This window comes from Amphiprion ocellaris, chromosome 23 (assembly GCF_022539595.1).
Source record: "Amphiprion ocellaris isolate individual 3 ecotype Okinawa chromosome 23, ASM2253959v1, whole genome shotgun sequence".
Taxonomy (NCBI): Eukaryota; Metazoa; Chordata; class Actinopteri; family Pomacentridae; genus Amphiprion; species Amphiprion ocellaris.
The window spans coordinates 11,480,529-11,496,716 of NC_072788.1; the positions used below are offsets into that span (position 1 = coordinate 11,480,529).

The following is a 16,188-nucleotide window of genomic DNA, read 5'->3' on the forward strand; positions in this document are numbered from 1 at the left end:
AGATAATATGTTGCCATGTATGTATATAACGGAAATTCTGAAAATTGTGAACAATGAATCAGATGGGAACATGTTAAAACTTCCATCCAGACTGACAAACCACAAAAATTTATCATCAGACTCTTCAGTTCTGCAGAGTTTTTTATTCTCTTGGAGTTCATTGTTTCAGTTTAAGGGCTTGAATATTTTTTCTTGTACCAGCTTTATTTTAGCAGTTGAACTCAACTTTTTCCAGCAAAAACACTCTCAAAAACCATCTGTATGCAATGTAGCTAGTAGGAAAAATCTAGCAACGTGCTGGTGAAGAAAGCAGCTAAAGATGCATTTTTCTCCAAAGTTGTGGAGACCAAAATAGATCTAGACCCAAAAACGTAACTCCAAATGGATGCTTCAACTTGTTCTCCATCTTCTGAAGTGGCAAAAATATCATTCAATGCAGCTTTAAGTACTTGCATCTCACTGTGCATAATGATAGTTGGCAAATCCAATTTTATCTAAAATACCCACAATTTACTGTCTGTGGCTGTCCCTCTATCATCTCTACTGTAATTTGTGAACCAAAGTAAATTTTCAGAATGGTGGTGAATTACAGAGAGCTAACAAAGGCACAGAGAGTCACCGAAAACCACAAATGTCCCCCAATCCTGTCAAAATAATCTGAAATATAAGAGTCTCAACTCAAAAATTGATACTTCTCATTGACTTGCTCATAAAGTTGTGGAGAGACAGTTGCTAAACTTCTTATTTCGATAATTTGTCTGTAATGACTCACTCAGACACTAAAATTGTGTCTAATTTTAAGTGACTCTCCCTTCTAGTGTGCTTCACAAGCAGATTTCCATGCAAGTGATGTCAGGATCCACAAAATTGTGAAGGTAGAAGGAAAAGTCAATGCCACCAAAATTACTACTTCATTCCCATGAGGTCTCTGCTGCTGCTGCTTCATCTGCATTGGCACTAAAATAAGGCCTTCCAATATCCTCTGTCATCTGTAGCAATGTCAGCTTTGGCAGCGTTTCATTAATGAGAAATATATACCAGTACTTTAATTGCTCTGGAATATCAATTTGACAAGTGACAAAAACTTACCACGCTGTTGGATTTGATGTGTAATTTATTTGCAATCAGCGAATTAATATTGTTTCTGTGCGCGCTCCAACAATATTCCATTTAAAATGGCATATAGCAGAGCTGCCAGATTAATTTTAATTCAGTCTATCAACATCAAAAGGGATCTCACAATACAAATAATGACCCAAATGGATATTTTCTCAACTTTCACTATGACATTTAGGCCTCTTTGTATGGGAAAGCAATGCTCACTGCAAAGCATCACTCCCTCAACACATCATCCCTGCTGCAGCATCATTAGTGAATTAGCAGATTGCTTGTCCTCTTTTCACAGCAATTAACCACCTTCAAGCATTCAGGGTTAGATCATTGACAGCTTTGTCCTCTGCATTACCTCCCAACCCAAACAGAGCCTTTGAAACCCACAGAAATATGTGGATGGCGCCCACCGTAGATTTCATATTTATGCGTTCTAATTGGTTTTGCGACAATAAATACAGCCACGTAGCCACATGGGGGTAACTTATTCAATATGCTAATTGCGCAGCAGGATGTCTTGTGAGAGATTATCACGGGCTTTAGGTTGAACAATGCGTTGTGGGGGGTCAAAAAAGAATAGACTACAATTTTACCCAATGCTAATTGAGCAGACACGATGAAGGACGCTTTCAAAGGTACAGTAGGGCGGCTTAAATGAAGACGTACGACAGTGAAATGAAGGTCAGCGTCTTGGAGGAGAGAGGAGCGATTTGTTTCTTAGATTCAAGATTTTCAACTGTGCCAGGAGACCAAAAAGAAGCTCTAAAATATGAATCCAGGAGGCTAAAAGCTTTTTTCTTTTTATCATGTGTTGTCAGTGCTTGTCTAATTTAGACATCAACACTAACCAGCACTCGCCCGAAACATCAGCGACCGACATTATTCCTGCATTTGCGGCAAAATGAGTTTAAATGCGTCCTGAAATTGCAAAGTGTTAACTTTAATGTCTTTATTGCATTAAAGAAAATGAGCCAAATGTTGATTCAGTTTTGTTTAAGCGTCGTCTGGCTCATTTCTTGAATCAACAAAAGACCTCGTTCTTCTAGCTCCCAGTATCTCTTCTCATTTATTCCTTTTTTTTTTATAACAGTGACAGCTTTGCACTTTCCCCACAGCGCAGGGTGGAAACTGCCATCTCTAACCTCTTTCTCTTTATTCTCATTGAAATCGGCGCTGCGATGGCCTTGTGAGTGTTGGCAGATGAAGCAGATTCTGTAAATGCGCTGGTACATTGCAATGCCTAGTGCCCACTGAAATGGAAAATCAAGTGAGCCAGTATTCCCAAAGAAATAACATTTAAATGCAGTGAATACTGCTGCAGAACTTTAATCAGTTTCATTGGAAGCATGAGACCGTTTAGATTTCAATTGAGCTAAAGTTCTCTTTTCCATAAGGCCTTTTATATATCCGAATATATATCAGTCATATTGCAATTCATGTGGATGGGCTTATCCAAAGCACCTTAAAGGACCTGAGGTTTTGCAGTTGCAGCAGTACAGTCATCAATCAGTTTGTCTTGGTGGTAATTAGTAAGACAGATAACTATAAATATAGATACTTTTTGTCATACAAGCTCCAAAATCTGTTAACCACACAGATGTCCAACATGGACGCCACTTCCGACATGCAATCCCATATATTTTCACACAGCACGATTTTGTATAGCAATTTGCTTGGTTTTAGTGTCAAAATATATGGAATTTAGCAAGTAGAATCCAAATTTCCATGTTCCAACATAAAAACTTGCACCTAGATAGCTAGCTTTTAGCCACTCTAACCCGATACATGAGCTGACCGTTGCTTTAGAAAGATCTTAGAAGAGCTTTCCATCTATTTTTACAGGGTTTGGGGTATTTTGTTCAGTATTCTGAAGAAAGGGTAAGAAGTCAGCCCAGAATGTTTACATGGTCTTCTTTCTAATCTGACACTATTCTGTAAACACCACTAGAATAGTAACTTTTTGAAATACAGTATGAATACAAATACAGTAAAGTCTTATTAATTCAAACTGAAAATTCAAAGCACCCACCTAATTCAGAGTGTTGTTATGGGTCTGACACTATCAGTAAGCTTGAAATCCTTCAAACTTCATTGAATTCAAAGAAATTTGTGATTGTATTACGACTCAGTTACATAGACCTATCCCCTTGGGGTAATTTAAGATATCTAGTATGTCACACATGTTATGTTTAATGAAAAATAAGGAAAACAATGTACTAAAGGATGTGCAATTAATGTGCAAATCGTACTGGTCAAAGAAATCGCCTGCAAAAGTTGCTGGTATTTCCAGTAAAGGTGCAAAGTTGCTGGTATTTCCAAGAAAAAAAGGGTATTTAAAAACCTTCGGACAGTATGAAAAGAGAAATAACACTAAGCATACAGGGGTTGCATCCAAGATTATTATTAATGGAATTTAGAAGGTTCATACAGCTTTCTGTTGCCAGAATTAAATTCTAAGGGGTCAAAAATGTATGAAATATTGTTAATATCATAAAAATTGGAGTTAATGCCAAAAAAAAACAAATGCCAGCGTCTGCCATCTTGAAAAATGGCCACCATGTTGATGTTTTGCTTTTTTTTTTCCAAATTGAAATCCTATTAGTAATGCACAAGCCAAATTTCTGATGCTTTAACTGCTATTTTAGTTATCAAACCCTCTGAATTAACTGTCTGCTCAGTGGCACATTGAGATAACATTTTCTGCCGTGACAAAGTTTACTGTCGGAGTTTCTTTCTCATTGCCCTGTTTCGCTGTTTTCTCCTCCACCGCAGGGCCACGACCTCGACCAACGTGGTGGTGTCCATCTGCGTTATCTTTGCCATGTCCTTCATCCCTGCCAGCTTTGTCCTCTTCCTCATCCAGGAGAGGGTGAACAAAGCCAAGCATCTGCAATTTGTCAGTGGAGTCAACCCAACTGTCTACTGGTTGGCCAATTTTGCCTGGGACATGGTGAGTAACCAGGCTCCTCTCTTTTCTCTGATACATTAAGTAAATGTTGTAAAACATGTGCTCTAATTTAACAGTGGCCTCATTTTATCCCAGTTTTTTTATGAAGATTTTTTTTTTGTTCACCTAAGGCTATATGTAAAAAAAAAAACATATCCATCCAGTGTAATTGATAATGTAGCTTTTACACCGCTGGATACTGGGAAAAGCTTTGCCGGAGCAACAGTTATTGGCTGAAGCGTAATTATCGACAGCAGCTGGCCCCGCTGGTTATGCTCAACAGGCTTAGCGGCAGTTTCCCCGAGGCATAATGGAAGTAAACATTTCATCAGGTACATTTGGTAAAGAAATGGCATTAGGACACTCATCATTAAGGCAGATAAATGCTGTCTGAGTGGAAGACAAATGCACCTGAGGAGCCGCTCTAATGATTCTAGCCTGAAGCTCTCTGCAGCACCATGCACGCTCTATCAACAATAGCGATATTACATGGAATCCAGGTAATATGTGAGCTATAAAAAGCGTATTTGAGTGTGTCTGGATACAAGTTAAATGTCTAAAAAAACTCAAGCATCAATTATCCTGCTTTAGTTGTTTGGTGAAAAATGGAAGTCTACTCGTAAAAGCTTCTTTTCTAGTTTGTTTTCATTGGAGTTGAACAAATTTGTGTGCTTCAAAGTGTCACTGAGCCACGAAACAGAAGAGAATCAGATTGCTCCGTTATGCGCCGAGTTAATGAGAGAATTAAAGCCAGCCACATCCGAGTGATAATTAAAAAGTCATCGACAGATTTCATAATTACACATCCTTTCAGTTTGTGTGAAAAAAAAAAACAGAGAAAAAAGAATGTTAAAAGCATTTTAATGTGCTCATAAATGCCCCGAAAAGCGACTTGTAATCATGTGCGGGCCTTTGTTTCTGATGGAGATGGCTGCTAATGTTTTTTTTTTTCATTTTTGTGTGCTTGTTTGTGTTTGTTTTGACAGTGTAACTACATCGTCCCCTGTTTGATTGTGATTGTGATCTTCTTGTGCTTCCAACAAAAAGCCTACGTCTCCCCTCCGAACCTGCCCGCTCTGATCCTGCTGCTTGTTTTTTATGGGTAAGTCATTTAAAAACTTGATACCTCCAATTATCGGTCACCTTAAATTTTCTCATAAAGTGCTTTTTTTAATCAAGGAAGAAATCATAGCAGGTTCTAATGGATTGTGGCTCATTATATTCTGTATTTACATGACACTTCCATCCACACTGTTCAACAAAATCACGCATACTGTATAATTTATTATGTATGTAGTGAAATATCCAAATACAAAATGTTTTTATTTATTACCCTTTTTTGTTCATTGTTTTGTTGAAAGCTGAATTTTGAGAGCTTAATATGTTTCCAAGAATACCAAGAATTTTGCTATGTTTGGTATGTATGGTATCTAGAAACAATGTGCAATTTTAAGGGTTCAAAATCTCCAGAAATAAAACTCCCACAGCTCTGAATTTGGGGGAGGGCACAGACAAAATTGTTTCCAGCAGATCAAAATGATTGAATGGCTCCAACAGAGGCAAAATTTTTAATTATTGACCCTGAAAGTAAAAAACTAAACAAAAAAGTTCAAAGAAATGGAAGAATGTTCTTGTAAGTGCGTATGTATATGTGTACGTATATATTTAGATGCATCTACATTTCCTACTAAAAACACAGCCTTTGGTTGACATTTTACCAATTTTTGAGGCGCCAAAAATCTGTAAAGTTTGAGATGTAGCAAGTATTATGGGCCAACTCTGCCGTCTTTTTCCTATTTTAACAAAATGGTGATGTGGACTCATTGACTTAAGCACAAAAACTAGTGTGCATAGGGGTTTATATATTGTCATTATATATGCAAAGTTACAAGCTGCTTTTGTGTTGTCTTCACGTTGACACTTTACAACATATGAGGCTTATTTTGCCTTTCTGAATGTTCACATCCATATACTTGAAATGAACAACCAAAAAAACTGATCATGATTCAACACACATCACATTAAATCTCATGTTTATTGAAATATATAATATGGTGAATGAAATACAGCAATTCTGAACTGAAAGCAACAAAAGAAAACAATTTACATTTCATTTATGTGCAGAAATCTGTTTTAACATGTTAGTTGGCTTTAATGTCTAGTTTGTATTATCTTCTACCCATAGTAGTTGGAGCTGGATGGGAGACGTGTCTTTGTATCGACTGATGAATTGCTGTTGGCACGCTTTTTCAAAAAGCATAACCATTAGTGAAATAAATAATAGCAAGTAATTATGGTTCTAGTCCAGGTGCAGTAGATAGCATAAGTTCATGGTTGACAGAATTGCATCTTGATAAGCGCAAGTTTCGAGGTCTCAAGGTCCTTTCCCAGAACATTTTGAGCATCAAATACTTAATTTCCTGCATTTCTGTGAATATTTATGAACTGAATTTGGCCTCTCCTGCATGAGTAATGGTGCAAAAGCTGCAATTCAAAATATAACGATATATAATGCAGTAAACCTCACAGGCATTCTGTGTTGCTTTCAAATATTTATTCTCCTTTAGATCTCATTTGATATTATCACTGCTGAGTCAACACACATATAGCATTTTTTTAAATAAAATTCCACAGCTTCTTCCATATTTTATAGGGTTGGACAAATTATTTTGTTCTAAATATTAAGGGGGGCACCTTAAATCTAGCCCTGTGTACATCTTTATAATATATCACCTATAGGTAAGAGATAGTGGCCCACTTTCATATGTTTTTTGACTTTCTGCAACTTTACTTTATCTCAAGCGGCACCTCAATTTAAGCTGATTCATATTATGTAACGTGCTGTACCTTTGCTATCAGATCATCAGGTTCCAAACCAATGAAAATCTACACATCACTGAGGTGTTGCTTGAATAACAGCTGGCATGTTCAGCCATATCTGTCAAAAACGATATGTCAGGAAAAGCCACAGACAGCCACGAAGGGCTAAGTGAAGCCATAGTGATTTGTGGACTGACCTTTAAATAGACCTCTTAGAGTGAATCATGATTGGAAATATCAAATTCTGTCGTCCAGTGCATTTCTAAAGTTCACGCCAAATCCATTAAAAAAAAAGTTTTTTTTCTCAATAACTATTATTTTTCTGCTCTAATAATTACACTGCTTCACTTAAGGGATAAAGTGGTGCACTGGTACAGCATGTTCTGCAGGAGGGAGAAGGTGGATTTACCATTTAGCTACCCTATTAGACACAGATATGTACCGCTGTGCTTTTCACAGGAAGGCTGCAGCCTAATCTTTGGTAAGGGAATTCTTAATCTGCAAAGGGGCTGACTGTCAAATACATGTAGTGAAGTAGAAAGTAAATATGTATTTGCTTCTGAAGCCGGCCAAACTGGAATCATAGTAGATGTTAGGAATGTTCTGATCAAGGTGTTGTTTTATTTTTTTGCTTCTGGTTTGATTCATTTAATATCTAGGTATATGCTGATACCATTTTTCAAGATAATACACACTTCAAGTATTGTAGATTAGCTGCAATACCTAGTTGTTAGTGTTGTTTTTGTGAGGTGAAGTTCTGTGTTGCCAAATAGAGAGCATTGTGTGAGTTTAGCTAGTAAAGGGACACCATGACAAAGACTTGTTGGATGCTTAATGATCTCTGGCAAGCACACGTATTAAGTCAAGTCAGGGTTAGCTAAAACATGATTTTTATTTCCAAAATCATCTAATATCATTGCAAGGCTAAGAAAATAATCATTTATGTTATCAATTTGGCCATTGTTGATTGATTTTGCCGAGCATGTGACGTCAATTACTCAATTTTACGACAACGGACACAAAAACATGGTTTGGGCTTGGGTTCAGTTAAAAATTGCCTAGTTCGGTCCGAGTTACATGTAATTAGTTACTTGCTTCAGTGAAATTCAATGCATTACTTTCAAATTACTTAAGAAGATCATGTTGCGGGGAAGGCGTTGGTAGTTCCATAGCCTTCCTGTCACATCTGCCTCATTTTATCTACTTCTAATACTGAACTTGAACTACTGACTGCCAAGTGTGGGGGTGGCATTTATTTTCACAGTGCTTTTATGAGTGACTTACTGGAAATGCAAATGATCACAAGAAGCCAGAAAATGGTCCAGCTGACCTGCTAATCTGCATTCATGAATTGAAAATGGCAACGGACTAAGTAACTGCTAACATGATATCTGCCACCGTTATTAACCCGGACAGTAAGTTTAATGAGCCTGGGCCTCAGTGGAGCTCACCTTTGTAATTTAAACCTCAATGGTTTTGCTTACATCAGGTCAGGGGATTCTTGTTTCCTTCTCCTCTGCTCGTGTTTGTGACGGTGTTTTGCTTTCTTTAGGTGGGCCATCACCCCCATGATGTATCCGGCCTCCTTCATCTTCAGCGTTCCCAGCACTGCTTACGTGGTGCTCACCTGCATCAACCTGTTCATCGGCATCAACGGCAGCATTGCCACCTTCGTCATGGAGCTCTTTGATGATGATGTAAGTGCCACCCAAACACATTCATTTATGCACAATTCTGAACACAGCAGGATTTTTCAGACTCCCACAGCTGCATAAGAATTGTATTTATGCAGAAGCTATGGCAGCAGACGGCTAATTGACTTGAATGATGGATAAACGCTCTGTTTTCCAAGCAAAGGCATGTGGGTGGAACGTGTACTCACCTGGTATAACTTTTAATGCATTTCCTTTGTCCTCTCAAAGATTTTTCAATAGGAGTGATTTTCCCCATATGTTCTTTTAATGTTTAATCATTTGGTGAGAATTGGGTCTTCGGAGAACTTTCCTCATCCATCTTTCAGCGAGTGTTCATTTAAACTGCAAGCTGCTTCAGTCTTCAATTCGGGGGAATCAAAAAGACAAAGAGACCAAAAAAACCAACTGAATAAGAAATGAAGAGCTCAGTTATGGAGACGAAGAGGCTGTCAGTCATTTTTACTTTTGTTTAGAATTTAAATCAATTTCATTAAAAAGAAATTCCAACTATATGTAAAAGCCAGGACCTCAGTTATTTGCGGGGGGTGATAATAGGCAGAAAGTATCTACATTTCTTGACATCTTTCTCAATTATTCTCTGAACTGAATATGTCTGATTTGATTTGTAGACTTAATTGTTATTTGCGTGATTAGCATACATCACCCACTCTTGGATTTCTTCACTTTGTATTTTTAGCCCGATCAATCATTCCTTGTCAACAGCGCGTCACAGTGACAAGCTGCTTCTACATCTGATGCTTCATCAGGACGTCTCCGTCAGCCCCGATGTGACACTTCAGACATCAGTAATGTTGCCTCAAACACTTTGCCTCTGCACAGTCTGTCCCCTCTGACGCCGCTGCCTCCGACTTGATGTTTCCTCCGGTGAAGCTCGGCGACGGCATGGGATGTTTCCCGTCTCCTAACGAGGCTGCCTCATTTGCATTATGATTTCATTATCGCCAGCATTCATTATCAGTTTGTACTCTTCACTCGGCACCTCCGAGAAAGTCTGTTGTCTCTGCATTCTCTTTATTTATTGATACGTTGCTAGCTGGAGCGTATTACTCATAAAGGGCGCCATTGTTGATAATTTAATGGACAGCGTGTTGCCCACGGGCGGCGTAAAGGGACGGATTTACAGCACACTTCTCTTGTTCGAGGCATTAGGGATGGCGATAGTGCTTCTCTGAGACTTGACAGGGACAGAGGTCCATGATAATTCTGCTAATCTGACTCGATTTCACCACTGATAAGAGCGCCTGATGGGTCTGCATCAATCAGCGGATGTTACAACTCTCCATGAGTCCCCCCCACCCCCTCCTGTTCAGAGCTGATATCTCTTCAGAGCAGACTCTTCACAAAACAGCCATCGTAGGTATGACAGTGCCCTGACGTGCTCCAGTTCACCAGAGAGCGAAGATCCCACGCATGACAGCTCAATCAAGTCTTCTCCTTGTGCTCCATTTCAAAGCTTTGTCTCATCATTTTTAGACTCCTCAGCGGTGGCATTAGTTAAACAGTGTCGCTCAAAAGTAAAGCTACAGGCTTCAGTCTGTTCTCTGTTTTCAAGCGCCGGGTGAATCTAGATCCCTTTTGGGCATAGCACCATTTTTTTCCAAGAGAGGAAATGGCGAGGGGGGAAACTAGCAGAGTGAGAAAGCAGAGCTGCAATGTTACAGACTCGGTGCCCTAGTTTTGTCTCGAGACCAATGGGAGATTTTCTTCCCCTCAGGACTGTCCAACTCCCCGTGGATTGCATCAATCCCAGCCTGCCTTGTATGCTTGCAGCAGTGTCTGAGTCAATACTTCCACCACGTGCCACTCACAGATAACCACAGGCAAAGATAGATTTCCCAGGATAAAGGTATAGGTGTGGCCAGGTGCAGCACTACCTACATCATGTAGTGGAACGAAAGCACTGTGTCAAGTCCAGCAGTATTTATTGTTTAAGAAGACATTTTTTTAAACAAAAGTTTCAAAAATCACTCCACAGTGCATCAAACAAAGCTCACATTTTGCAGTATTTTCATAAAAACTCTTCCTTTAATCCACCAAAGGATCAAAAACACCACGAATATCATCTACAGAAAATATCTTGGCCATATATTGTGTCTGTCTGCTTTCATTGAGATTCCCAGCGTTATGAATGAAGCCATGCTGTGGGAATAAGCACAAGTAGCGATATGGGTCAGATAAGCACGGCACAGACTATACCACCTTCAGAACCATTTGAAAATGATTTATGGGCATACAGCGCAAACATAAGGGGGAAAATTGTCCCGCGTTTCATCACCCAGCCGACTAAGAGCCTCTTAGATCTCCTTGATGAACACGCACTCGAGAGAAGATGTGTTGTGTTATGTATTGATCTCAAATTAGGTGTTGCGTTCTGCTCCAGACAGATGTGCTGCTTTCAGCCAAGGTCAGAGCTGCTCTTTATTTATTTGACTGTCTTATCTCTGTGTAAGCTCCGAGTTGGAGGGTTAAAAAAAAAAAAAAAAAAACAGAGGCTCCTTCAGCAAATCCATGTGTGTGTGTGTGCAGTTCATATTTACATACGTTTGTGAACAACAGGGGGGATAAGCGCATGGTTGACATAAAATGTTTACACCCGGTAAGGAAAAGAGCGTTTCTGTCATCTTAAAGGATGTTTTTTTTCTGCTGCAAGACATCCTCCTTTCCAGATGTAATGAAAATATTGGTAGTGCTGCTTTAATTGGTTAAAGAAAAACAGCTGAGAGTAAACGCTGTTTTTAAATCCCACTAGTCTGTGCTGTTTAAGAATTAAAGCTAAAGGAAATGCAGCGTTTCAGATTGTTGTACTCGATCTCCAACATTTTGTGCTGCATGCTGTTGGCTATGGAGCATGATTGCAGCTCTTTGTATGCTTTAGTCTGCAAGCAAACGTATAAATGAAGATAAAAGGCATGATGAATTATTGTTGAGCACATTGCCGGACATCTGAAGGTTTTGCTTTGAAATGATGATCAGTGAAGCCTTTCCATCACAGTCTCATATCTGCCTGTGAGAAACTAGGCCAGTGACCACCTACTCATGCAAAAGAGGAAAAAATCACTTCACATATGCATGTCCACTTTTGATCTTTAGTATTGCTGTATGTTTTGCCACAAAGGGAGAAGATTAAGTTAGATTGCTGTCTTCTCTTTAACTTGGATGCCCTTGTGTGGCACGTTACAGTGAATGTGCAGCAAAAATATTTCAGTATCATGAAAGAAGAGGACGTTTTTAAGATTTAGCTTTAGATTGTGACACCTGGAATGGATGTAAAATTGATTTTGTTGCAGTTTTTAACAGAACTCGGATGTGTTTTTTTTAGCCCTGAAGCTTTCATGTATCTGTCTCCTATACTTATGGAGTTATGAGGTGTGCATTTAAAAGCACTAAATTTGTTCTCTGAGGGTCTGTAACTCTGAAAATCTTCATAGTATGAGAGTAAAACTTTGCATGGCTTCATTAAATGTATTAAATGTGTGTTGTACATAAAAAATCTGCAGATTCTGAGGGAGTGGTTTTTCAGGAATTGACACAAGTTCTACATAAATCCACACAAAACAGACTGTTAGATTCTCTCCTACTTAAATGTGAAGTTTATATATCCGATATGGGGTTGAGTGAAAGGACTTGCATTTGAAGCTTTGCCCCCTTTGTGATCAGATCTGTTAATGCCTGCTATAATCATGTGGGATTAGGAGAAGCAGGCAAAGCAAATATGCCAGTTTACAGCAGAATATTTTGGGAAATGTGCTTTTAGGCTTTATTGTAAGAGTTGGAGGAGAAGATCAATAAAACTCACACATCTGTCTGGTGAATATGAAACCAGCATGTGGTGAGCTCAGTGTGAAGACAGTAAACAGATAACTGCTTTATATCTATGTAAAACAAGAATAAACACGATATAGAAGAAAGATGTGAAGTGGTAATTAGCAGAGTTGTCCAGAAAATAAACCAATGAAATAGTTTGCTGTGCTCTTTTTCTTTCTACCATTTCTTTGTCATTTCAATGTATTTTTCTCACATTTTTTAAGATTACACCACCCATGATGTTTTGACAATGTTGTTAACTTGATTTTCACGACTATGTACTTGTATATTTACACTGAATTGAACTGAAATTAAAGTAGTTGTCAGGTGTGGCTCAGTGAAACCACAGAAGCTGCTGTGTTTGCCATCGTAGCATGCACACGCACCACTATATGTTAACAGACTGAATGGTAATACCAGTAGCATTGTCAGCAGCATCATATATATTATTATTATTATAGAGTGTTGTTAGCATATATTTAAAACTGAAACTCTCTCCCAGATGTTTGACTTTTAGCTTCTTGGGTCACTTTGAGGCGTTTCCTCTTTTGAATGCTGTTTCTGGTCTACTACAATGTGTCCCTGGCTGTTGACTGACACACTGAATAGTTCCATTTACGACTTTTGAGATGCTTTTCAGCGGTTCTGTTGCACAATCTGCACAATCTCCAGTCAGCTACATATTATGGTTGTGGTATTGATGATAGCTTTGGTGCCTTTGAAGATAGATATCATTACATTTTCAGAATTTTAGTACCGACTTGGTCTCATGACAAGTTAATTTCCTGCCTTTACACCCATCTTAGCTTTTATAGACATAAGGGTGGTCAGTGGTTGTGTTTTTTTTTTGGTATTTTTGCCTTCAATTGGGTTCAGTATCTCCAGAATTGTTATTTCCATGCCCATTAAACTGATTGAAGACACAAAGAAAATAGTGATCCAACTGATCCAGATGATTGAATGGCTCCAATAGAGAAAAACTAGGAATCAAAGTCTGCTGGAAATGGGGCAAAAATGCAAATTTTTTGAAAAAAGTGGTATTTTTTCCTATGTGTCCTGTGTATCCCAGTGTTTGGTCATTTCACCGACCTTTGAGGCTTCTAACATCAGTCAAATTTGATGTGTAGTGAATATGGCAAGACAAGTTCCAGTGTTTTGCTATTTTGACTAAATGTTGATGTGAACTTATTGGTAGTAGCACAAAAAACTGGTGTACGTAGGGCTCTCTGTATATATATATGACCATTATTTGTGCAAAGACACAAGTTGACCAGTGGAGACCACATTTTATTGCTGGCCCTTAAAAATGGGGAAAAAAGAACATAGATGTCATTGTACTCTTCTTTATCCTTTTCAATAATGAATTCCATCCAGCTGTGTCGTGTGTGTGTGTATATATATATATATATATATATATATATATATATATATATATATATATATATATATATATATATATATATATATATATATATATATATATATATATATATATATATATATATATATATATGTAGGGCCCCAGTATCACCCTTGTTTGAAAATCATCCAGTTTAAAGGGCCAGTGATTTAGAAATTCTCACCTGCTAAAACCATTTAATCATTTGGATCTGCTGGAAGCTATTCTGTCTGTGTCTTCACTAAATTTCATGCCTGTTGGAGTTCTATTTCTGGAGATATAGGACCCTTAAAAGGCTTTTTTTTTTTTTTTTTTTTTTGAACATGAAAATAGAAACACTCCCAGGTAAGAAAACATGAAATTCAAAAAATTCAGTCCAAATAATCTATAGAACTTAGTCTTAGGCACAGACTGACCTAGTGGTGACAATCTTCTCATGCAACTCTGTAAGACAGCAAACAAGCTTGTGTGCTAAACATCAAACTACTTTAAAAAGCAGACAAACATCGAGGAAACTTACCCAACTAAACTATCTATAAATCTGGCATTTGGAATTTGTTTTTTTTAGACTAACAGACTCATGTAGTCATCACGGCTGCCAACTGAATGCTTAGTCACTGCAGCTAATTTCACAGAGCATTTACACACATCTGTGAATGCATTCTGCAACAATACCGGCCATCATGTGGAAATCTGGTGCACAGCTTTGACAAATTGCACTCCGCCCCAACCCCACCTAATCTTTACACTCGCCCAAAAACAGAGATGATGAATTTATCTCCCCATGTACGGCGGAGCTTTGAAGACTATGCTGCAATGAAGCAGTCTGCATAATGCATGAACGTGGTTTTGAACACTATGCGGCACCAAACATAGTTATATTTTGTCTTCCCTTCTCTCTGCTTTTTTCCTCTCTCACCCCTTTCTTCTTTACTGTAACTTCTTTTCTTATTTGAGCTAGTTTGTCGCAGCTTCGTCCACTGTGGCTTCATTGAATTAATTATTGCTTTTGTGCTTTACTAGGCCGCTGAATTGAAGCCACATGGGGGGAGTAGAAGGGAGAAAAGGGACGGTGCAATTTTCGGGAGAGAGATGAGTTGCAGCCGGGAAATACCCAGTCAAGATAAGACTGGCTTTTTATGTATGCCTTGTGAAAGACTGAAACAATATGCTCTGGTTTGTGTTTATGTGTATCTGTCTTTTTCTTGTTGTGTACATTATCAGAACAAAGACAAAGAGAGTGCCTGGGGTTTTTTTTGTGTGTCTCCTGGGTTTCTGAATGCTCCTTCTACCCTTAGTTATGATTTCAGGATGAGCATCTGTTTGCTGGAGCATCGACTTGTCTGCTTGTGTTTGCACATGTGGGCTACAACACAGATCACTCAATATGCTCCCTAGCGTTTGCTAAATTCCAGCATCAAGGAGGTAGATGAACCTTGATGCACTGTGCTCCCTCTGCATGCCTTTTGGAGCTTCGCAACACAGCAACGCTCAGCGTGCAGCGTGGATTGCAGGGTGTTTGTTAATTATCTGCACTTGCGTCAGGGAGTTGCACAAAGCTCTCGCTCCTCTGGCCATGCTAGTTCACGGCGGGGGGTCAACACATTAGGACCTGCTGTATTATTCATAAGTTTCACGTGCCAGGAATTCATATCTGTGCGTTTGTTTTCCTCAACAGAACGTCACCCGCATCAACGACATCGTGAAGCAGGTGCTGCTGATTTTCCCACATTTCTGTCTGGGCAGAGGGCTCATCGACATGGCCAGTAACCAGGCGATGGCAGACCTCTACAGCGGTTTTGGTGAGAAGCTGAAATCACAGCAGGATATAGAGGAAACACGAGGGGTGTTTGGGTACACAAAAATCACATTTCAGTGCATACCTCGGTTTTGCTACACGTGCACTGATCTGAAAGGCCAAGAATTTACTGTACAAATACATGTACTGTTACACCCCTAGAAAACATCCATCTTTACAGAAAGTCATTTTATAGTAACATCACATGTGAGGCTTCTATTTTAAGTTTTCAAACATATTTCAACTATAAGTGAAAACAGTACAAACAAATCCATAAATCCATATATGTTCCATGTTGAAGTACAATGAATTTTTACCAGAGCAGCATCTTTCTTATTATAAAACCCTGGCTTAAAAACACTCGCATATCTCACGCTTATGACATGTTTTTCTTTTAAAGGAAACAATATTTTTTTTTCAATATGATATTAAGAGAGCTTGAAAGGAAATGTCTGTCGTTTGGGGTGTTTTTGGAAACAGGCAACATGTTTTGTTTTTTTTTCAGATTTTGTGGTACTCACCTGAACTCACAATTATGCATACCCAGCTGATCAAGGCAAATTTTTACTGATCTGTAGCCACATGGACCTAGGCC

General features: G+C 38.7%; 1 protein-coding gene across 1 annotated transcript in view; it reads left to right on the forward strand.

The window, feature by feature from the left end:
- LOC111565691 (phospholipid-transporting ATPase ABCA1-like) overlaps positions 1 to 16,188 on the forward strand; it is a 197,552-nt gene that overhangs the window by 135,402 nt on the left and 45,962 nt on the right. Inside the window, exons 37-40 of the mRNA XM_023265879.3 lie at positions 3,883 to 4,060; positions 5,044 to 5,159; positions 8,430 to 8,574; positions 15,474 to 15,597. Coding sequence (XP_023121647.2) covers positions 3,883 to 4,060; positions 5,044 to 5,159; positions 8,430 to 8,574; positions 15,474 to 15,597 — 563 coding nt within the window. The remainder of the gene's footprint in view (positions 1 to 3,882; positions 4,061 to 5,043; positions 5,160 to 8,429; positions 8,575 to 15,473; positions 15,598 to 16,188) is intronic.